At 31.2% G+C, this 26,090-nt stretch overlaps 1 protein-coding gene across 1 annotated transcript; it reads right to left on the bottom strand.

Annotated features, from left to right (window-relative positions):
• Nucleotides 1–818: 818 nt before the first annotated feature.
• On the bottom strand, nt 819–25,286 carry LOC124352748 (probable maleylacetoacetate isomerase 2). The gene is made up of 7 exons (XM_046802404.1): nt 24,975–25,286; nt 20,138–20,189; nt 18,868–19,016; nt 12,421–12,498; nt 10,019–10,145; nt 8,543–8,645; nt 819–4,321 (listed from the first exon to the last, which is right to left on the bottom strand). The coding sequence occupies exons 1-7, from the start codon at nt 24,990–24,992 to the stop codon at nt 4,195–4,197; spliced, it is 654 nt and encodes a 217-aa protein (XP_046658360.1). The 5' UTR covers nt 24,993–25,286; the 3' UTR covers nt 819–4,194.
• Between the last annotated feature and the right edge of the window lie 804 nt (nt 25,287–26,090).

Raw genomic sequence — 26,090 nt, 5'->3', positions numbered from 1 at the left:
TAGCTGTCTGTTTACACATGTTCTATGATTACCTTGTTGCCATCAGGATTACCCTTGACCAATGTACAAATGTTCACTAACCATTAAATAGGTTAGTTTGTTCTCGAGATATCGTGTGGGCAGACAGACAGAAATTAAGTTTTCCTAGCCCCTTGAGTAATAAATAGGCTTTTCTGATACTCAGCCAATAACGATGACAAATGTCCGAAACCCTGTTTTCCTCTTAACTATGGTGTGGGCAATAGAAAGAATTTGGATCAATAGTGCTCCTGCATGTGCAAAACTTAAAATATGAGCTAGTAGCAATGATTTTGTGAGAATTCTGATTCATCCAACTATGAAGACTTACATAATATGTACCTGATACATGCCCAACTTATTCATATATTTAGTGCTTTCACTAAAAAGGTACTGATTTCGATTTAGAAAACTATATATGAAGGCAAGGCAACTACCAGTGTGTGTGGGGGGGGGGGATTAAAAGGTTCACATATTGATATTTTTGATAATTTAGATCATCTGAATAATATATTATACTACACAGTTTAATTATATGTTATTTAGAATTAAATTCACTGTGTTTATTATTTCTCTCTTTAAGTTAAACTTTTGGTTATGTATTTATTGCTTGTTATTTGAGTAACTAATATAATTCAATTCATTATTTTGTTTTTTCATCACACACATATACAATTATACATAGTGCTACATTTCTACAACTAGAAGTGTAGAACTATAAACTTCCTAAAACAAAATCTCCTTTTCAATTTCATAGCTAAGCACCATTTCAAGTATTAAAGGAAATCATGGATACAAAATTAAATAAAATTCAGAAATTTTATTACATTTTTATATAAACACGTAACTAGACATTTAAAACTATACTTATACTATGCATATTATTCTAATAGGCCTATTTAAAGAATTTTTGTAAAGAGCATAATTTAATTGGCCATTTGTAAAACATTTATAAATTTTACACGTGTTTAAAAAAGAATTACTGTACAAGGTGTGTTCAAAAAGTAATAACAAATTTTAAGTTTCACAGGTTTGGAGAGTCTGATTATAAAAATTTTTGTTATTACGTTGTTACTCATACTCCTGAAGTGTAATATTATTTCCAGCTGCTAATGTTAAACATGTTTTATAAATTCAGCAATATTCGTTTGTTAAAAAAATGGATTAAAAATTTGTATTACATTTTGTGTGGAAAATGAAATAAAATTTGGGAAATGTTAACAAAGGCCTATGTTGAGGCTGCTGTGAGTAAAACATGGGTTTATGATTGGTATAAATGTTTCAAAGACACAGTGAAGACATTGAAGATGACAAATGCTCTGGGCTCTAAAAGTGTACTAAATGGTTATGAACGATCACCGTATTATGATCAAAGAAGTCGCTGATGATGTTGGCATATCAATACATTTTTTGAGTACAAAATGTGTAGCAGCAAAAATTGTTGAATTTTGAACAAAAACATATCCGTAAACAAAACAATTCAAAAATGTTGGAACAAAAACAGTGACGGAAGGAAGTTGCTAAGGATCACTAAATGACGATGCAGAATTACTGAAACATGTTATAACAAATAACAAAACATTGGGGATCGTAAAAGACTCGACAAGTGCAAGTCAAATGTGAAGGTTATGCTCACTGTGTTCTTCGATTTTAATGGCATAGTTCATCATGAATTCTTGCCAGAAGGTCAAACAGGCCAAAAAAACCCTGCATAAGTGGCAAAACAATTCATGGCTTTTGCAGCATTTACAATGCACCTCCTCACATTTCATTGCTTGTTCGTGAATTTATGGCCTAAAACAGTATTCAGCCTCAGCCTCCATTCTCCATACATGAATCCATGTTACTTTTTTTATTTCCAAAAAATAAAGAGAACCAATTGTTTACAAACATAGATGATGCTGCTTCTTAAGTGCATTGCTGAAAGAGCTAAAGGATATCCCAAACATCAAGTTTAAGAAGTGTTAGAAGAAGGATTAGAAGAAGCACTGACATAAGTGAACAATATTTAATAGGGACTATTTTGAAGATGACAACATTAATGCTGACGAATAAATTTATATTATTTTCAAAAAATTAAAATTCCAGTTACTTTTTTGAACATACCTTGTATTCTGTTAATAAAATAAGTCAGTTCAAAAGAAGACAACAGTTGTATAGATCTATGATAGTATAAAAATGCACACTTAGTTTTATAGTGCAGCACAAAACCAACAAAATCTTCAATGGAATAATTTTGTATTTAAAATTGCAATCAATTTTAGTTCAAGGTATATTTTATTATTTCAATGCTGTTAAAGAACTAAACACTCACTGCACAACTTTATTGGCCATGAAGCAGTATGTTACAAGATCACATTGTTTTATGTGTACTGCACATGCAGGTACCATTCATTATTGACTATGTAAAACACATCTAAGGAAACACATTCATGCTGCAAAGTTGCAGACAAACAAATTTCTAGATCAGATAATGCTTCCAAAACGTTGTGGTAAATTTCTAATAGGTAGTTAAAAAAGTTCAATAACGAAAGTGAAAGTTAGAAATAATAGTGGTATGGCCAGGACATGTCAAGTGATCAATCATTTTATCAACGTTCCAGATCGACTTAATCTAATCAAAGATCTTGTATGGGCATTGCATGTCACTGAAAAATGTTATGATAATGAGGTGGGACCTGGTTCTAGTACTAATGAAGTAATGAATGTTATTGCATTAGTCAAAAATAAAATCTCAGCAGAAAGAGATGGAAGTGCAATATTTCTTGTCCATCCTCTATCATATATACATTAGCTCTAAAATTTACTGTATTGTAAAGTGAAAATTGAATGATGAAGTGTAAAGAATAGACTTTCCAAAAATTTATATTATTTGGTATTTTTGTACAGTAGAATTTAATATTAACAAAACCATATCCAAAATGCAAAATAAATATTTTAATTACAAAATTAAACACTTAATATCTAATTCATCGTGGAATGTTTTTATTTTATACAATTTATAACTAAACAATCTAAAACAAGATAAGCAATTTTCTTTATATTTACAATTACTTCTATATTATACATGACAATTACAAATATTGCTATCTATAAAAGATGGTACTTGAAATTTCAAATCAAGTTTCTTTCCTGACAAAATTTTGTTTTAAAGCAAACTCTGCATTAGTCAGACTCCATTGTCAAAACTCCATTTCCTTTAAGAATAATTATAGAATCCTTTAAACCATAGAGTAACATTTTGAATGTGTATAAAATAAGCATATAATAAATTGTTTCTCTATGGTTTTAACTTTAAATCAAGGCCGTTTTCACAGATCATTTTTTAGGAAATGATGTGATTGGGATAGGACATTGTTCAGATAAAAATTTGTACATCCTATCCAGAATTTCTTTCTTGTGAGAGTATATTTCATTTTTAACAGAGCTTATACTGGGAGCAGCATTATTAAACCACCTGAGTATTTTTTTAGTCAATTATATTTAAACAACTTGGCCTACTTTTTGAGATCCCATTATAGAAACGTCTAAGGTGCTCAGCACTTTAGCATTAGAATAGGTAGTTACTGCAGGCAGGCTAACTGTTGACTTCTCTAACCATTAATTTGAGCCCATATTACCACTAAATGCATTCATTGTGATCAGACAAGGAGAGCATTATCACATAGACAAGAACTAACTTCTGCCAGTGGAAAAGTAAAAGTAAGTTACCGTTGTAACCACTAAACTTGGCGGGTGTAGTCAGAATAAATGTAAATATTTAAAACTTGACCCTGGAAGATTTCACTCTACTACTAAAATCTAAAGTTCCTTACTCTACTAATTCTTTGTATAGTTACATATAAAAATGTCTTCAAATAAGAATAGTATACATAGAGGAATGTGTACATTACTAGATCACCAAGGACTTTTTACAGACAATATAACTTTTTTATCATGGCACTTTTTGTAAAGATTAGCTGTGTGCCTCGCACTTACTTTTTTATAAAAACATATTTTTCTTCACTATTACACTTTCTTTATATTTTGTGCACATTTGTCTGTGTTATATAAATTAGTCTTGTAACAAATTCTTTTCGAGAATCACACCTCACTGCACAATTTATACTTGTTTATAAATGAAGGAAAATATTTTGTGCACTATATATATTTGTACATAATGATGTCAGCTTCGTTTCATTTAGTAGCCTCAGGAGGACAGTCGGGTTGGCTGGAAGGATGGGCGGCAAGGAAAGCTGGGTGGTTCTCCAACTCTCTGTCGATACGCAGGATGATTGGATATGGCCGCAGGTCCACACCAAATCTGTAAATTCGTATTGGTTTTGAGCTAATAATAAACACTGTCTAAGCCTAGTCTATATATGTTTTAACAGGATTGTAGATGCAAAATTTATATTTTCATTATTTTTAACTCTACAGCTGTATAAGTAATTAATATTGTCAGGCATATAATTAAGATAAATACATGGATACACAACAGTGTCTCTCAAACACATTACCAAAAGCTTTAATATATTATGTGCATACGATCAGTTTTTTAACGTGTGTTGTGGTCCCATGTTGGCTGTGTCATATCGCTCCAAATCGGTGTTTAAATAATGATCAAACTTCCAATTCCTACGTCGATGTGTCTTATGCTGTGGAAATTGTCTGTAGTGTTGTTGGAAGTATACTGAGTGTTAGTGAAAGTACACGTTATATGCCACTAGCACTAGGTCTATATTTATCTCAGGTTTTAAGTAGGTTGAATGATAGTTCAAATTGAATATCACTGTATTGAAGGCTCTGATAAATATGGTTATTTATATCAGGATAAAGTTCACAAATGTTCACTGGGTTCTCATCAATCACTTTGATTTTAATAAATTTTGAAATGTAATATTCTTTGAGCTAAAGCTTATTTTCTTTACTTACCACACTTCTTCGCAGATGGGATAGTCAATGAAAAACAAAGCAAATTACTTTGATGTCAATTTATTTTGATGTGATACTAACTAATTGTACTCACTTTGCTTTGTTAATTTATTCACTAAAACAATATCCCATCGCCTGGTTATAACTTTTAATGCACTATTGCACAATTCGGTATTGCATCACTACCAGCTGGATCTACACGAGTACACGTCCTCCCTGCTTCAGCTCTAGAGACAGAAGAAAGATTCTCTCGCCAAAACCCCGCATATCGGCTCAAACCAATGCTCATCCCCTCTCCCATTCAAATCAGCGTCTTCACGATTGAATATAATTTAATTCTTTTCTCTCCCGTTCAAATCAGCGTCTTCACGATTGAATATAATTTAATTCTTTTCTCATAATTATCGAATTTTATCACGTTCACTATAATTGATCAATTTAAGTCTTTCTATTTTCTTTTATTATTTTTCTATCGCTTTTTATTTAAATTTTTGCAACATGTGCTTTCTGATATCATCAATACGCAAGTCATTTTATCCCACAATTGGCTTTTTTGCGTAATTTTATTTGGTACTTTTGTAAGTTTTTGAATTTTGGTTATGTTTAACTCATTTTAATTATTTGAATTCGTTCCCGTATAAAGTTTAACATATTTCTCCATTATTAATTAAATAAATCTCAATTCCGATAACACGTGATTTACTTACGTCACAGTCTGCTAATTCCCCGCGAATATTTAAATGTCGTAATTTGACCTGTCACATATGGTGGTATAATGTATGGCAAATAAATGTGTCATGTTTTATTTCTACAGACTTTTCTCAACTCATTAAGTTCCTTTCAATCATGGTATATACAGGGTGTTAATAAAGTCTGCCATTTTGTACTGGATTAACCTTTTTAAGTGCTGTTTGCTATATTCATCTCTGCTAAACAATTCCTTTAAAAAGATGTAAATCTTGAGCTATACTTATGTTAATTTTTTTTTATAAACTTCTTGTAGACCATCGTCCATTGGGTATGAAGTTACTACCTTAAAAACAAACATATTTTAAACAAAAACTAAGCTCAGTTTTCTATCAAATGTACACTTTGAGGGAGTTGGTTTATCTTAAGACTACACTTATGGTTTATTATTCTTGTTTTTGCTTATTTGCACAATATAGTATCCACATTTTGGGAAGTAGTTCTTGTATTCTTTCTGTTTTTAAAGCCAAAAAGAGGCATATATATATATATATATAATATTAGCCTAATTTAATTTCGATAAACATTGAATCACAAAAAGTATTTCACGGTTGGTCATGTATCAATAAAGAACTCATTCTTGTCAGATGAAGTTTAATATAAAAGGTAGTAGTCTACAGATGAAATTTTTTTAGATATCTTGTGGATACATGAATTACTATTTCACTTGTTAAAATGTCATATGATTTTACTCAGTTTCTTTAAAATGTAATTTATTTATTCCTTGATTTTCTTGAGACCAATGTAAAAAAGTTCATCACTAACCGACATGCAAAATTACAAGTTCGTGCTCTACATATCGTGCAGACAAACAGACAAAAAGAAAAGAATTTATATGAGCTAATAATTAAAAAAAAATTAGATTATTTAATATTTTGGATGTATAGGAGATATTTTATATAAAGTGTATTTACCGTATATTAACCATATATAAGTGTATAACCCGTTAGACGACTAGTGACTAGTCTCCAAAAAATGTTTCTCCAATGTTGAATGACTAGTCACTAGTCGATTTTGCAGTCATCTATTTAATCAAAGTTTTGCTATCGAAAATAAAACTTAAGTAAGACAAATATTATACCAAATTAATTGTGATGTTTCACAGAATAATTTGATGTATAGTTTCTTGAATAATAATGCGTAATAAGTAAGCACCAATATTATAAAGTTGCAATACAAATGTTGGCTTGCTGTGTCTAGTCGTGCACTTCGAGAAAACGCGAAAAAAGGGGACTTTTGCCACGGGAAACTTCACTTAGGAATGAGTTTGGCTACATCACTGCGTTCAGAATTTATTTCTTAACAAGATCATCTGTTTCAAATATCTATTCGCTGATATATGTTGCAAAGAAAGACCTTCGACGCAACCATTGTTTGCAACATTTCTGTAATGTTAGATGACTAGTTTCACTAGTCTATAGTATTTTGTTGTTTCTTGTAATATTATTAGAGTTGTGTTAGTATCAACGACATCAAACTTTTCCTTGTGAAATTTGCCATTAAGTGGTACAGCTATCTTAAAGTAATAAGTAAATTATAAGTGTTTATTTTATGATTAAACTTTATAATTTCGAGAGGACTATAGCCACCATATTTATTGAAGCACTGGCATTACTTATTGTGTATTCTAAACTTGTATTTGTGAATTTTAAGTTTGTACCTATAAACTATGCTGAGATCAATGATTTATTTGTGATTCATTTATTGTATAATAATTTAATGACATTCACAGGTTTGTAGGCTAAATTGTGATATAAAAATCGTTATAACTAGGCCTACGGCTAGATTACAAATAATGTTTATTTCATTGGTTTTTATTTATTGAACACTATGAGTGACCTAGTAAATAAGTCAGGTGAACTTATACAATTATTATTTCGCAATTATTTACTTAATTTTAAGTATTTTGTGATGGTATATGATGTGCTTTTACAACTTTTAGTTCTTGAAAAAGCACCTCTTAGGAACTGTAATAAACATTTTTAGACATAAAAGTATTTAAAAAAATATTTTTACTTTCAAAACTATAATTATAAGCATACAGAAAATATATACAAATGTTAGAATGTGTCTGTGTCTAAGTTATTTTTTGTAAAAACAACATTTTACTATTTACCAAAAAACAATTTACATATTTTGGTGAAAGTGGAATTTTTTGATGTTTTGCATACAAACCCTTTATATTTTGTATATTTGACATTTTGTATATTTTGAAAAGTAATAAAAAATTATTTCCATTTTTATATGGCTTTACTTTTGGAAATATTTGTTTTACTTTATTTTTTTTAACTTATAATGAAAAATAAAATATATAAGTGTGTACTTTACTTCAATAATAAATATTCTATGTAGGTTTGAATTAAGGTGTGCATAACTAGCAAAATAGTGCTTGCCATTATAAAAATTTCAACTGCCAGATGCAGGGTTAAGGTCCTGTATATGAAAATGACAAACGGTAAACATCAAAACAACACAAAACGCTAGATAAACTAATAAATAATAAACAGCTCAAGACTGTACAGAAATAAAGCAAAATATTCATGTCGCAACAGGTCCAATAAATCATATAGTTTAGTTGAAACATCACCATTGTTCATTTCCAGCTGATCACAATAGATTTAAACGATGTCTCACTAAAAAAGTGGCTGGTTAAAAGGATGTCAATGTTTTGAAAACAGAGACTCGTTAAAGCAGTGGCTGGCTGAAAGGTAGCTGCTTAAGAGGAAGGCTACTGTACAAAAAGTAAAATTAACAAAAATTCAACTTTTTATAACATTGTAAATCAGTGGAGAGAATAATATTTTTAGTGTATATACATTATATAGATTGCTGAGATGTCAGTATTGTAAGATAAAGACTTTACCTCCTTGCGTTGAATACCTGCGGCACCAGACAACAGTCAGCTATTGACAATTCGTCTCCTACACAGAATTTGCCTGCCGATGATGTCAATAATTTCTCCACCGCTATAAAAAAAACCCCAGTTAATATCAAATCTATACAAGAAATAAGTTACACTAACACTATTTAGAACATTTATAAAGATTAAGTTAACATAAAAATGACAATTAATTGTTACCAGGTTAAAATTATAACATCAGTGGGCCGTAACAACATAGAGTATAATACTATACTTGTTGCTTTACCTTTTACCTAAGAACTCCTATATTCCTAAATATGGCCATTAGTCTAAATTGACAAATTGATGAAACATTCTTAAATTTCATTATTTTACTTCATGACATTTGTTTCAATTAATTAAAAAAGGGCAGTCCCAAAACCCAAGCCCGTCTGCCAAAGTGTGTTTCAATTATATACTTGTGTAAATTATGTAGATATCTTTTTCTTGTACAGTTTCTTATGTAATTTAACATTATACTAATAAAAATTTCTGTTTACATGTATATGTTAAGTATGTTTATTAACTATTAATTAAGAATCAAGAACTTTATTTTCCATTAAGTAAACAAGTCACAATAGGCATCGTCAAGAAGTTATAAACAAAATTAAGGTGTCAAGTCCAACATATTATCACAGTTCATATACTCTTCTGCAGTATAAAATGCTTTCTTCTTAAGCCACTTAGCAATAGTACAACTAAATTTATTACAAGGAAGTGACCTGATGGACATCGGCAGTTTTATTGTATAACAAGATTTGTTGATACTTAAAACTATCTAAACACTTATTAAGCCTAACATTAGGTTTAACAAGATCTTTCTTTTGTCTAGTATTGTAATCATGTATTGAATTTGCTTGATTAAAATTACTAATGTTTTTCTTAACATAAATCAGGTTACAGCTAATGTAGATACATGCAAGAGTCATTATATTAGTTGTTGAAAAGTGTTTCTACATGAAGCCGACATGGCTAGTCCGTTTATTATTCTAAGAGCCTTCTTCTGCCATTGTGTTAATTAGTATATGACCATAAACACAAACATATTTTCATAAAAAAACCCAAATTTTTAACTATGGAGCTATTGGTATAACCCACAAGAAAATAACAAAACGATTTGGACAACTCAAACAAAATCAACTGTATCATTTAAAAAGATATTTGAATGTTAGATAAGAAATTATTAACTTTAAAATGGTTTTTTGCTTAAAATGTTTACTAAAAAAGATTTGAATAATGAATTAGTAGAGTAATACAAAACTAATATGTTCTGACATATTATTTTCAAAATATTATATCCAAATCGTACAAAGTACTACAGACAAATATTTTTTAACATTACAACAAAACATTGAATACAAGCTTTTTATTTACCCTCAACATTAAGCTATACAAATGTTACAATTTGAATTGGATTTTATTTGACTCTCCAAACCTTACCTCTAAACCCTCTATTTATAAAGAGCTGGGCCCACTCCATCTTCTTTGCCTCCCCAACCTGTATTAGAACAAACAGGTTTTGCAGAGGTTGGATGCCTGATGCTATAACCTCACAGATTTCTCTCACCTGCAAACAATTAGTATGACATTAACTTAGCATAAGCATAGCAATGATTAAAAAATGACAGGTATTGCTAACCTTTTACTACTACCTTGCTATAACAGAAATACTAATGTTGAAATTCGAGAAAGTAATGACTAAACCATTGACTAAACACTTAGTCTTGAGTTTATTATGAGTCTAAACATATCCTTGACACCAGTATTTCAAAATACTTTTTAATAAAAAACAAGCCCAAATTCGCATATAAAAATATTAAATTTTGAGAATCTCACTTAATATACAAAAGAATTGACCATGTCAAAAGATGTCCTTGAAATCTAAATAAAGGTTATAATATATCTTATTGGTTTAGCAACTTCTGACCAGGGACCGAAGTGGCTGGCTTCTGACTGTTCTCAGCTAACTTAAGCCCCGAATTCAGATCCAGCTGACTTAAGCCCCAGCAGAAACAAGCTCACATCAGTGCCGACTTAAGCACTCCCAGCGCTCCATTCACTGTAACTGTCTAATAAGACAGAAGGAAAAAAGACTGCTGGAAATCTCCAGTGTTGGAAGTAGAAGAGGGTGGCTAAGGTTAGCCAGTTAAAAGAAAACAGTGTGTGGAATCCTATTTTGAAAAGAAATAAATATAAACCAAAAGTGCAACAGTGAAAGCATGCCACAAGTAAGCAGAAATAATTACATATTCAGCTCGGGTAACTCCATGGTCCTATCTACGTACAAGTTCATGAATTGTTTTAAACATTGTATATGTTCACAAGTAAGCAGATATAATGACATATTCAGCTCGGGTAACTCCATGGTCCTATCTACGTACAAGTTCATGAATTGTTTTAAACATTGTATATGTTCACAAGTAAGCAGATATAATGACATATTCGGCTCGGGTAACTCCATGGTCCTATCTACGTACAAGTTCATGAATTGTTTTAAACATTGTATATGTTCACAAGTAAGCAGATATAATGACATATTCGGCTCGGGTAACTCCATGGTCCTATCTATGTACAAGTTCATGAATTGTTTTAAACATTGTATATGTTCACAAGTAAGCAGATATAATGACATATTCGGCTCGGGTAACTCCATGGTCCTATCTACGTACAAGTTCATGAATTGTTTTAAACATTGTATATGTTCACAAGTAAGCAGATATAATGACATATTCGGCTCGGGTAACTCCATGGTCCTATCTACGTACAAGTTCATGAATTGTTTTAAACATTGTATATGTTCACAAGTAAGCAGATATAATGACATATTCGGCTCGGGTAACTCCATGGTCCTATCTACGTACAAGTTCATGAATTGTTTTAAACATTGTATATGTTCACAAGTAAGCAGATATAATGACATATTCGGCTCGGGTAACTCCATGGTCCTATCTACGTACAAGTTCATGAATTGTTTTAAACATTGTATATGTTCACAAGTAAGCAGATATAATGACATATTCGGCTCGGGTAACTCCATGGTCCTATCTACGTACAAGTTCATGAATTGTTTTAAACATTGTATATGTTCACAAGTAAGCAGATATAATGACATATTCGGCTCGGGTAACTCCATGGTCCTATCTACGTACAAGTTCATGAATTGTTTTAAACATTGTATATGTTCACAAGTAAGCAGATATAATGACATATTCGGCTCGGGTAACTCCATGGTCCTATCTACGTACAAGTTCATGAATTGTTTTAAACATTGTATATGTTCACAAGTAAGCAGATATAATGACATATTCGGCTCGGGTAACTCCATGGTCCTATCTACGTACAAGTTCATGAATTGTTTTAAACATTGTATATGTTCACAAGTAAGCAGATATAATGACATATTCGGCTCGGGTAACTCCATGGTCCTATCTACGTACAAGTTCATGAACTGTTTTAAACATTGTATATGTTCACAAGGAACAGAAAATACAAGATATCAAATGGTGAAAAAGCAAGAAACAAACCAAAGAACCAGGGTACGCAAGAAATGACAATTAGGTTGATGTGCGTTAGAATAAAACCTGTACTTACTTTCCTCACACATCTTATAGTTAAAGGTATAAACCAATTTAGTTGGAGAGCATATTCCAGGGGATAACAGTCAGTTTTGATAAGCCATATACTCTAATGGGGAGAACAGAAAAGAACCATATTTTGCTATATGGTGTCACTGTTCTACTAGTATTAAAATCAGTTTTTGAATACTTTAATAAAGTTCAATAAATGAGTTGATTGTTGAAAAATGTTAAAGTTACAATAAATGATCTAGTATTTGCTCTTACCTTAGCTCTCTTCACTACATCTTGTGGCAGTAGAGGTCGTTGCGGTCTTGTCTCTTCCAGATAATACATGATACTGAGCTACAACATACAAATAGAAGAACAAATACTTGAGTGAAAGAAGTGCAAGAGAAACACACAAGATCACCTCAATCCTTTACAGGAATGGAATTTACAGTTATTTACAAAAATACATTTTACAGAAATCTGCCATTTGCAATATTATGAAATATTATGGTAAGACAATGGTCCTTAACCTTTTTTTAGGTGTGCCTCATTAATTTTCAATTATTTCATATTACTAAATTTATGCATTATTATTGAAATAAAACATAATAAGGTATATTTTATTACTACATAGGTTATTTATAATTTGTATACTAAAACCTTAATGTTTATTAAACTCAGAACGTTGAATGTCAAGCAGGGTTATCATATAAACACAAAGATAACAGTGATTACATTCTACAAGTCATATGAACACTTCTTAACTGAATTACAGCCAAGCTGGATGTAAGATGCACAGCCTAAGTAACCACACTGCCGAGTACGGAGTGTGATGTTACTGGACACCAGACCACTTACTCACCTACCGTCCACAACACCACTGTGATACACAATCCGACCATCGTTGGACTGTAATAAAACTGAATTACAGCCAAGCTGGATGTAAGATGCACAGCCTAAGTAACCACACTGCCGAGTACGGAGTGTGATGTTACTGGACACCAGACCACTTACTCACCTACCGTCCACAACACCACTGTGATACACAATCCGACCATCGTTGGACTGTAATAAAACTGAATTACAGCCAAGCTGGATGTAAGATGCACAGCCTAAGTAACCACACTGCCGAGTACGGAGTGTGATGTTACTGGACACCAGACCACTTACTCACCTACCGTCCACAACACCACTGTGATACACAATCCGACCATCATTGGACTGTAATAAAACTGAATTACAGCCAAGCTGGATGTAAGATGCACAGCCTAAGTAACCACACTGCCGAGTACGGAGTGTGATGTTACTGGAAACCAGACCACTGACTCACCTACCGTCCACAACACCACTGTGATACACAATCCGACCATCGTTGGACTGTAATAAAACTGAATTACAGCCAAGCTGGATGTAAGATGCACAGCCTAAGTAACCACACTGCCGAGTACGGAGTGTGATGTTACTGGAAACCAGACCACTGACTCACCTACCGTCCACAACACCACTGTGATACACAATCCGACCATCGTTGGACTGTAATAAAACTGAATCACAGCCAAGCTGGATGTAAGATGCACAGCCTAAGTAACCACACTGCCGAGTACGGAGTGTGATGTTACTGGAAACCAGACCACTGACTCACCTACCGTCCACAACACCACTGTGATACACAACCCGACCATCGTTGGACTGTAATAAAACTGAATTACAGCCAAGCTGGATGTAAGATGCACAGCCTAAGTAACCACACTGCCGAGTACGGAGTGTGATGTTACTGGAAACCAGACCACTGACTCACCTACCGTCCACAACACCACTGTGATACACAATCCGACCATCGTTGGACTGTAATAAAACTGAATTACAGCCAAGCTGGATGTAAGATGCACAGCCTAAGTAACCACACTGCCGAGTACGGAGTGTGATGTTACTGGACACCAGACCACTTACTCACCTACCGTCCACAACACCACTGTGATACACAATCCGACCATCGTTGGACTGTAATAAAACTGAATTACAGCCAAGCTGGATGTAAGATGCACAGCCTAAGTAACCACACTGCCGAGTACGGAGTGTGATGTTACTGGAAACCAGACCACTAACTCACCTACCGTCCACAACACCACTGTGATACACAATCCGACCATCGTTGGACTGTAATAAAACTGAATTACAGCCAAGCTGGATGTAAGATGCACAGCCTAAGTAACCACACTGCCGAGTACGGAGTGTGATGTTACTGGACACCAGACCACTTACTCACCTACCGTCCACAACACCACTGTGATACACAATCCGACCATCGTTGGACTGTAATAAAACTGAATTACAGCCAAGCTGGATGTAAGATGCACAGCCTAAGTAACCACACTGCCGAGTACGGAGTGTGATGTTACTGGACACCAGACCACTTACTCACCTACCGTCCACAACACCACTGTGATACACAATCCGACCATCGTTGGACTCCCATGACATATCCCACATATCTTTAGTGAGAGAAAGTAGAACATCTTACATGTCAGTTCACAATGTAATTTCAGAACGTGTTATCCTTGTATCTTCTGCAGTTTGAATATTAATATTATTCCCTTGGCAACACCAACATACAAAGAAACTACAAACCTGTTGCAGTTGAAACTAACTTTTTGGAGATTTCATAAGCAAAATTTCCCTGGTTCTGAGGATACACTTATATGCCAATTAGTGTGAAACTTTAATTTGTACTAAATTTAATCTTTTGTATTTGAATTGAATTGTAGTTCTTATTAGGCTGCATTATTTACATTATACTAACTGTAGACCAGATTTCAAATTTGATTTTACAGACCTCCATTGAGGTCGATTAAGTTGGATTCTTTATTGTTTATTTTATTGTAATTCTGTTTTTTATAGGATTATGGAATCTATAGTTTTAGACCTCAGATCATTTGTTTGGTTGAAATTGTTAATTTTACTCAATAACAAATCTCTTTGTTGATAATCTGTTCAACAGACTTGTAACAACATAAATCTTGAGATGTGGTTTTCTCTTTAAAGTTTAGAATAGTTAATTGAATATTGTCGACTGAGCAAATCTTTGAATAGTCATGTTGTAATTGGCTTAAAAGTGCATAACAAATTGAAACATCTAATTTTAAAATACCCTCTTAAAATTTATAGAAATAAACTTTATGAATGGCTGTTAAAAACCCCTTTCTATAATATTGATGAATTTTTTTCTATTAACAAAATAGACTTTTAATGATTGTTTTAAGATAAAATCATGGTATAATCAGTGTTATTCTCAACTAAACAATTAATGTCTTATATTATTATATATATATATATATATATATATATACTTTTTCAATGCATATAACGTGTTTTATGGCAAATAAACAAATCTATTATTATCATTAATATCAATTCACTTTATCACTATTTTGACACTAGACACTAATCCCATACTTGTTTACAGTAATTTGCTTGCAACAAAAGAAAATATCATGGTTAAGTTTCAAATTACTAGTTTCATCATAATCTAATAGTTATATTAACATCACCTTTGTGGATGTACAAAGAAAACATACATTCAGCAAACTAGATCATGTTTGTGATTTCATAAACTAGTGTAATAATTGTGGTTAGCCATCAATGCAAAATATAGTTTTTTAGAATTGTATTAAAGTATAAAGAAAATTAAAGTTTGTGCAATTAATATTAGTCTACTACATATTAAATATTTCTTTATAACTAAGGCAATGGAAAAATGTTCCTTATTACATTATCTATAAAGAAGAAAAACTATTTATTAAACTAAATTAATTAATTTTGAAACCCTTGATCTGGCAGAAGACTGGTCATTTTGCAGTAATCTTTTCTTAATCAACTTCTTATAATAAAGATAGCATTTAAATAGATCATGTTGTATTAAGATTAATTGAGATTTTTCATGGTTTAGTTTCACATAATTCTTGGTATTCAAGCCCCAAACATTTTGAGACAAAACGTAAAAAAGGAGTATTACCCTTTCATATAATTTCTATTACTGATCTTATTTTGAATTAAGTAAGCTATATTTGAAGCATTTGAAAATTAAATATTTTGTGTTATTATTAACTACATATTTTTAGATAAAAGACTTGTATTTTTAACAAAATATCATATTATCTTGAGAAAGTAATAAAATCTAACTAAAATCCTATAATGTACCAAAAATATAATTTATATTTTAGCTGGAAATTTAATAGGCACTGTTTGTGTTATATAAAATAAAACTTTTCAATCAAATAATGAAACAAATCCAAAATTGTAACAATTTATCATAAAATTAAAAATTTAACAATATAATTTTCACAAATTAATGTTTTGTACACAATTTGTGTATTTAAAAAAAACATTAAGACAAACTGTTTCTATTTTTCATAAGGCTCTAATTAAAAAATTACCTTTTAGATTATTTTTATGTGCAACAGCAACAAGGATATATGTCCAACTATATATTCATGTCCTTTAAATTGTAACCAACAATAAAATAGTGTATACTTTACTTCAAGAATTACCAATCTACAAATGTTCAAATGATTATAGGCACACACAGTAAAGTTGTGTCTGCCATTACATGCTATTAAACAGCAAGATCCAGGGTTAATCTGTTTTTCATTTACACAAAAAGTTAAAAAAAAAAAAAAAAAAAAAAAAAAAAAAAAAACACTAATGATCTATTTTTTTAAACACGTTTTTTATCATGACTTTGATAATGTTAATTAATTACATTAGTGTTTAATTACCATTGGTATAAGTTTGTATAGCTAGTATATTTTTATATAAAAATCAGTGGATAACATATGTCCTAATATTTTATTAATTTATTTGACCATTTAAAAAAAGTAAACATTTTGGGAACCTATAACTCATAAACATGAACATATATTTACAGGAATAAGTCACTCAAAGAGCTCTCAAGACATTTCATCTGGAATAAAAATTCTCTATTGTCTTATTTGTCATTTCCAAATACAACAATTGCCCAGAGTTGTTGTTGTTGTTCACTCAGCCTTAAATAGAACTGAACAAACAGAATTGTTTAAGTATTATTGAAGAAATGCTTGCTGTGAGAGCTGAGCTAGTTAAGGTTGTCTCTTGCCATTACCCAAGGTCAACCACAACATAACATTCTCGGCTCTTAAACTTGTTCCTCTTACACCAGTCTGGTAAATGTTTTTGTCATAATCTAAACTTATACATATTTGTATCTAGTGATTACATAAATACACACCAAGAACAAAATCCTTTTATTTATTTCACCTTCCTTGACTCTCAGACATTTTACTCCAAAAAGCACATTTTTAAACTGACATAAATGATTTGAGAGATAGAAAATCAAGACGAAATGGAAATATCAAGAAAACTATTCACTAAACTCATAAAGTATTTTTAATTTTAGAACTGATTTATAATTTGTAAATATAACATGTTTGATTCATAATTGGGTTGAATATTTTATTAATAATGAATGATCCTTTATACCTAAATGATTTTGAAGCATCATTGCAGACTAACTTTCACTGAATCCCTTGAGTACCAGTCATATTTAATAGGTACATGCAAGAAATGCCAAGGTTTTTTTTGCCATAAAGCACACTTTTACTTAAAACGCTATAACTTCTTATTTTTCAAGATATGATGTTTATTTTAATGTATTTTTATTTCAAATTAATTAAACATTTATGTGTGAACTCAAAATTATATTTGCTTTACAAAATTACATAAATAAATAAAATTGTAAAAATGTTAATTATTAAAAATTAAAAGACATTATTCAATTTGCGTAATAAGATTAGTGTAATATTCTACAACTATTTCTGAGTCTATAAAAACAAATTGGTAATGCTATCTATCTTAGAATTTAAGATACAGCAAGTTTCTATTTTTCAACACCAATCCAGATTTGCACATCTATTACATTTTTGTTTCCCACACACAATTTTTGTTTTATATATATTTTTACTCAAAAAGTAACTAAAATACTATAATTTAGTACAAAATAAAACGCTTGGTTCATGAAAATATCACATATTTACTTCAAAATTATATGGACACTATTAACAAGACAAAACAAAAAAGCACTGAAACAAGTTAGTGGACCTCCTTTTCACATTTCTTGCAGAAGTACATATATTTCTCCCAATTTTTGTTAGAATACTGAAATATAATAATGTAATTGAACTAAAAACAGGTTACAATTACACAAAAAGTAAACAAACACAGCCTGTCAGCACTGATGCTAGACCAAATCACCTATATGAGCTTTGTTATTCAAGGCCACAGACTATCATAATACGTAAGGTAAACATACAAACTATACATTAATCATAAGCAAGACTATCTAACATCGCAATATCAAATTATGAGGCATTTTGATTAACCATGCAGTCTGTAATCTCGATAAAACAGAGCATACGTATTATACTATATTTCTAGGAAAATTGCTGACGCCCATACTGTACAGATGTTGGCACTGCAAGCATTAAAGTAATATTGGACTGGTGTATATTCAAGATCCTAGCAGGGTTATCTCAATTACCTTTTTCATCTCTAAGATTATATGGATTAGATTTTTTTCTTTTAGATTCTTTTATAGTCCCAGAAGTGCAGAGGGAAATAAGGAAATGGAGCCGTCTAGTACAGAATAATATTTAAACTACAGAATCTAGTGAACTTTAAGATAATACTTACAGACTCAATGAGGGTGTTTCCATCTATCTGCAGAACTGGTACTTGCTCGATTGGGTTTAGTTCTCGGAACTCATTGCTGTGCTGCTCTCCCCCAGCTTTGATCAGACTCACTGGTTTTATGTCATACGGTATTTCTTTTAAATTCAATGCTGAAAAAGAAAATATATGACAAAGTGAAATTTTAAGAGTAAAAGACAACTTTTTTTACAGATTCGTTTACAACTGAAAACTATTGGTTTACAGATGGAAAAAAATCATGTAAACACATAATAGACCTTTAGTTTACAAAAAAAACTAAGTAAATATACATTTCAAAGTAGTTATAAATAAACTGTAATAATAACTTGTTACTTGTTAAGATAGTAATTTCTTACATACACTCTTTCAATATGTTACAATGGGAGAAATAATTTTTAAATACAAAAACATACATTCTGTATATTCTAAAGCTAATTTAATTTGTAATGATTATTTTAATACTGGAAATTAATATTAATACAAAAATCATTATCTGCCACCATTACTCGTACATTCAACAGACCAGAAAACAAATTACTTATTGTTACAGAATAAAAAACATTATTTATTCACTTATAAACAGTGGACCCATTTTTCAACTATTCAGCATTCATTTTAATAAATTGAGATACAACATAATTATTATTTACCCCATCATTTATTATGGTTTGTAAATTCCTGGTATTTATTATTTCTATAAATATTGTAAATTTATTACTGATGATTTTTCAGATTGGTTGAATATAATATTAATAGATATAAATATAAATTCTTTAGTTCCATTGTTCAAACGTATTTTGCATGTCTGTTCTTTCTGTCTAAGTTATCTTTTTAATTATGTTAAAAATTCATTTAGATTTATAGGCAATCTTGATTGTTAAGTATTTTATCATCTCTTTTTCTTTGTTAAAATTTGCTTCATTTAGTACAGTATAAAATCCATGTATACTAAATGGAATGTAGGCTGGCTTTACATTAGAGATAACTAGGTCAGTTTTGTAAATTTTCTGACATGTTAAATGTATGTTTTCAACTTTTTTATTCAAATATTTTTATTTTATTTTTTTTTTATCTAAACTGAACACACATTAACATGTGCACGTATAAGAAAAGGTCTGTTGAATTGAAATAAGACATTAATAAATTAAGAACCAACACAATACATTTATTTTATATTGCCTTAGTACTTAGTCCTACAATGAAACAAGAATTAAGAACTTAACAGCCTGAGAACTGTACATAAATGACTTACCAATCCGCACTCGCCACGAGCAAGAACTTCTCCAATAAGAGTACAATATTGCCTGAAAGAGTAAAACATATTATTATCTAGTTTAGCTTGTTTAAATTTTATTAAAGATTTCAGACAACTATTATCATTGAGATTTGATACTCTCAGCTATTTACTAGATCAACTTTAATTTGGTTAAAACTTTTAAATAAACTTTCCAATACCAGAAAGTAAGGAAATTTAACAAAACTTGATGTTGCAAGCATGAACTAATATTGCAGCAAGCGATTAAAGGTTGAAACCTACCTAACCTAATTACCTGAGAGTTGGCGAACCTACCTAAGGATCAACCACCTATCCGACAGTATTATTTACCTATAATTTAACTTGGTATCACTAGTAAATAATTACACATTTTCCAATATTAATTTTATTTTTGCGAGACCTTTCTGAATCAAAGATTCCATCGTCAGAAACTTCAGAAATGAATAAATATTTACATTTTTCTAAATAATAAATATTAAATTAACATAATAAAATTGTACAGGATTTGGAAATATGGTTAGCCAGTATAAAATATTTAAACAGAATTACATTTTAACTTTCTTATACAGGGTGATTCAAAACTAAACGGCAATCTCTCGGGAGCTTATTCTATAGCTAAAAACAAGTAAAAAAGTTCATATAACCATTTGCCCGGAAACGCTTTGTTAGCGAGTTACGCCTAGCGAAAGATTTCGCCCGGATTTCAGAACCCTTGGTGAAGTCAGGCCGTATAAAAATGGTAAAGGTAGTTTACAAAGATACAAATACGATTGTTTTTTATGTTTTTATATCTGACAAATTTATTAAAATTCGTCCCAGAGCTGTAAATGCAATACTTTCAGAGATATCTTACGTAAAACACAAGAATTGGTGCAAAGAAATAACACATTTTTGTGTTTAACGTAAGATTACTTCCATAAAGGTCATTAGTAGAACATTCGTTCAAAATGTTAAATAAAGGTCATTTTTTTTCTTAAAACAGACGCACAAAAATTTGTAGAACATTTAATTCTGAAAAGATTCATGTGAATTACTTAGGAAAAAAATTAATATATAGGTATTGAAATTTAGTTTATTTATTTAAATAAATAAAACAGACGCACAAAGATGCATATTCTTATCTGTAAAATAAAAAAAGTGATAAAATATTACTAATGTTAAAAACACTATAGTTTTGAATCACCCTGTATATTGAGATGAGAGTAGAATTGAATTTTGAATAGGTCAGTCTTCATTATTGATAAGTTTTTCTTGATTTTTGTTAATGTAAAATGTTTCCCAAGCATTCAAGTGTGTTGTGTTTGTAATTTCTTGTAATAATCGTTAATTATTATTAGAGGCTAGCTGTTTCTCGCAGCTTCGCATGCTTCTCGTAAACTTTACCCGTGTATGTGCACTTCTGGTTCAAGTGAATTATATTTCCAACGCCGATGTAGAGTTTGCATTGTTGCCACAATCAAGAAAATTTGTGTTGCATCAATAGGCATAGCATATAAACATTCTCCGTGGAAAAATACATATACATACAAATTGTCATAATGATCAGTCAAATAGTTTACAATTCTGTAGGGACATACAGACAAACATTCATTTATATACATACATACATACATATATATATATATATATAAAATGTTTCAATAAACATTGAATCACAAAAAGTACTTGCTCCGCTGGGACTCGAACCCGGATCTCTTACTTGCTGGGTGAATGTACTACCATTACACCACAGAGCCCTTACTTTTTACGATTCAATGATATAGTATTTGGCCGTATCTGTCACATATGCGTTTAAGTAACTAAACTAACATAATATGATTGGAAGACCAAATACATGTCAAACGACTTTTGTTTACATTAATTAAATTTGTATAAACGGCAATAGCCTTATTTAATTTTCCAATAAACATATATAATTATATATATATATATATATATATATATATGTATATTAGGGTGGTCAATAATTATGTACGAAAAATAAAAAGTTTGAAATATGTATCCCCACATTGCTGCCTTTCTTCCACTATGCATACTGAATCACCAGAAAAAAATTGGGCCCAATCACAAAACATTTAGAGGTCCTTATGATTTGAAAGTTCTAGTTTTTAATTTAGATCTGTATAAATTAACCGTTTCAAGGTTACATTTAAGCAATTCAGCTTACAATTACAACAACTTGGTTTTAATAGGTTTAATTAGTTGCACCAATTGCACCTACTTTATGTTCATCAACTTTCACTTATGAAGACCCATTATTCTTACACTGGGATGGTAAATTACTCACAGACTTTGTGAGGGGCACTGATAAAATTGACAGAGTGGCGATTCTTGTTACTGGATACAGGGTCGAAAAAGTGATAGAAGCCCCAAAGATTTATTGTGGGACTGAACAGGAACAAGCTAATGGACTGGTTTAAACGCTCTGGGGAAACTGAGAAAAATGTGCGTGCTTTAGTATTGACACAACAGCTGCCAATACAGGGATGAGGAGTGGCGCATGTGCCATTCTTGAAGACAGTTTAAATTCTAGCCTTGAGTGGATTCCATGTGGACACCATGTACTTGAAATTGTGCTCTCCTCCGTTTTTAGTACAGATTTTAGAGTTAGTGAGGGTTCTGATGTTGCCATATTTAAGTGTTTCAAGAAATACTGACCTCAGATTGACAAGGAAAAGTTTTCCCCTGGTTGTAATAATTTTTTTAAAGCCAATGACCAAACAAAAAATCTCAGAAAAGATTCATATCTTATGGTTTTTATTCATATTTTTATCTTTATGGACTATTATGGTGCTATTTTAGAGGACTCACGTCAATCAAAGCAGCCTCAAGATGAATACTTAGAGCTTCTACAGTTATGTAATGTTTTTATTAGTAATACAAGTTTAGAATCGAAAGTAAAGTTCCGAGCCCCAGGTGGTTTTCACAATGAACGTTGGATGGCTAAGGCTATTTATTGTCTCAAAATATATTTATTTAAGGATCAGTTTACCCTTACATCTAAAGAAAAGAAGGGTATCACTGAGGTAAGCTTGTTTGTAGCACCAATTTATGGACAACATTGGAACGAGGCACCCAAAGCTGAGAAGACTCATATCACTGATATCAAGCTGGACAAATTATAAATATTGTAAGGTTTCTTTTATATATAATTCTAGGCCATAGTTGCTTTTGTTCTTTTGTAATGTTATTGTAAAATTTATGTATTAAAAATTGTAATTACGAGATTCTTCTTGTTACGGTAATTTATTATAACTATTATTGCGTGTACGATTTTTGCATCGGCTACATCGAAGTTGGATAATACATCGAACTGTTAGATAATATCAAATCAAATAACGACGAGATTCTTCTTGTTATGGTAATTTATTATAACTCTTATTGTGCATTATTTTTACAAATCGAAATTGGATAAAATATCGAATCGTTTGATTATAGTAATTGAATAATGGGTAATTATCATATTAACCGCCGGGGCGGAAAAATACGAGTTTTGCGTTCTTAACTTATTGGAATCGTCCTATATAAAAAAAAGTATAAGGTTTGATGGGGTGGAAATGAGAAATAACGAAGTTCTAGAAAATAAAAAATTAAATAACTTTCCAGTAATATCTCCATGTTCTACATCCACGTCTAGCGTCACGTGACCTTTTGTGGCCAATGATTGAACCTCGTGATGACGTCATCGGTTGCGCCGCCATCTTTGCAAACGTAAATGAGAAATTACAGAAATGAGCAGAATTTTGTTCAAAATTAATAATGTTTTTCTTAATTTCGAGAAAAAAATTAATTACGAGTGCCTCCGGCCATCAGCGCGGGCTTCGGCAGCACCTTCGGTGCTGCCCCGCGCTGATGTCAATAAAAGAAAAACATCCCTCGAGATAGTACCTATCAGTAAAATATAAAATTCTAGAGGGGCTGATCAAAAATATAAATTGAAATGTAATGCAAAGGCAATTATGTAAAGTTTAAAAACTAAATAAATCATGAAAAACTCAAATATATAGATGGATATTAACAGAGAACACTTACCATTAGTGTGTTGGCGGATATAGCTAAACAGCAGCAACAAAAAAGTGGTCTATCACAACGAAACGACACAGTCTCCCGGTTTAAAAACACCACTCGACCGCACGACGAACAAATACACTCATTTTTAAAAATGCCCTGTTCTATTAAAAAAGAGATAATTTCGTTTCGGTTAAAACGTAAGCTCTTTACGTGCCCTACGAAACACTCCGACACACACAATTCACTAGGGTTGGTTGAACTAGTGGATGGTTGATTCATCATTGTAAACTCACTCACTCAATCCGACCTACTGAACACGATATCTTGTGTAGAACTGACCTATGCCCCGGACAACTCAGATAACAGGTATGCTATCAGGCTGCTATCAGTCCCGGCCGCAGATAATATTAAAGTAAACAGATTATCCAGACACAGCACACAAACTGAACATTAAAACATTAGAAACTTTACCACTTATCAATATACCCCCTAAAATCATGTTATTTGTCATTTGCACCCCCTAGTACTATATATATTTTTTGTTCAGGAGGGTGAGCAGAATACGTTGGTAACGTCAAATTCGTGATTTGCCGCCCCGGCGTTTAATCTTACTGGTACCGAATAATGAGTGTAGGCCACTTATTAAAGTCTCCCCTTTTACTGGCCACTATTTTATTAAATACAACTCAGTAGGTTTGATTAGAGAAATTTTAACAAGCTATTTACAAGCGATTACACACCATAGATAATTAACTGCAATTTAACTTATTCTTCATATAACCTAAAAATATTTAATACTAACCTTCCCTCCAATTGACATGTTGAGCTACAACTTTTAAAACTGCGTTCACTATCTATTAGAAATATTATTATTTAAGATGCCGTCAGTTACTCAAAAGAATGTGTAAGGCTGCCACTATACAACCAGTACCGTATTATTAATTGAATCACAAACTGATTTATACCGCAAAATTGATAGCTGACGGCTGTCAAAACATTCCTAGTTCTAAATTCTCACTCCTCAGATGTTTTCACAAGTAGGCAGTTAGATCATACTGGACTTGTGCTACTGAATTTATACAAATTGAGAAAAACAAGCAGACGACAATATTCGGACTGGTGATATCGTACTCCAACGTTGCCAACTAATGATGCTAAGCGCATACTCAAAACCTCGTTCCATCTTCGGATATAAAAACTCTCTAAATTATATGTACTATATGCAGTATAATGTTAATGTTGAAAGTATAGAATATCACTAGATTTTGAAAATTGAGTTTTAATGGTTTTTATAGACAAGTTTTAAGATACGACTGTTTTCTGGGCTATTTTGTTTTTACTGATTTTTGTTGTCTAAATGTAGGAAGAATGGTTATCCATATACGAAAAGAATAACCATTCATTCATATATGGTAAGAAAGTGCCTTCATTTCTTTTCTTTACTCTTTTGAATAACACTCTCAATGCCTTAATTATTAGTAAATATACATAAAACTCTAAATTAAATAAATATGATTAATTAACTATAGAATTCTTTCAATCGCTAACCTTTTGAAATCTATCGAGTCACAGTTTTTTTCATTTTAAATTAACAGATTGTCTGAAATAATTTCCTGGCCATTTCAATTAGTTGTACATTGTTGTACATTATTTCTTATATTTTTAATAACTTTATTCAAATCATTATAGCTTTCCGGTAAAAATCTTTAAAATTTTAAATACATGGAAAAGTTTTTAGTTAACTCAATAAAGGAAAGGTTGTCTTCTTTTTTTTAATAGGATTATTATAAAAAAAATAGTTTTGGGTAATACCGTCTCTCCATTGTTTTGAAAAGTACCTTCCCAATAATGTACTATGCCGTATTGAATTCGTGAATGTATTAATGCATAGCATAATAACCTCAACAAATCAATATCA

The sequence above is a fragment of the Homalodisca vitripennis genome, chromosome 1 (genome assembly GCF_021130785.1).
Source record: "Homalodisca vitripennis isolate AUS2020 chromosome 1, UT_GWSS_2.1, whole genome shotgun sequence".
Lineage (NCBI taxonomy): Eukaryota > Metazoa > Arthropoda > Insecta > Hemiptera > Cicadellidae > Homalodisca > Homalodisca vitripennis.
This window is presented reverse-complemented; position numbering and strand designations above follow the sequence as displayed.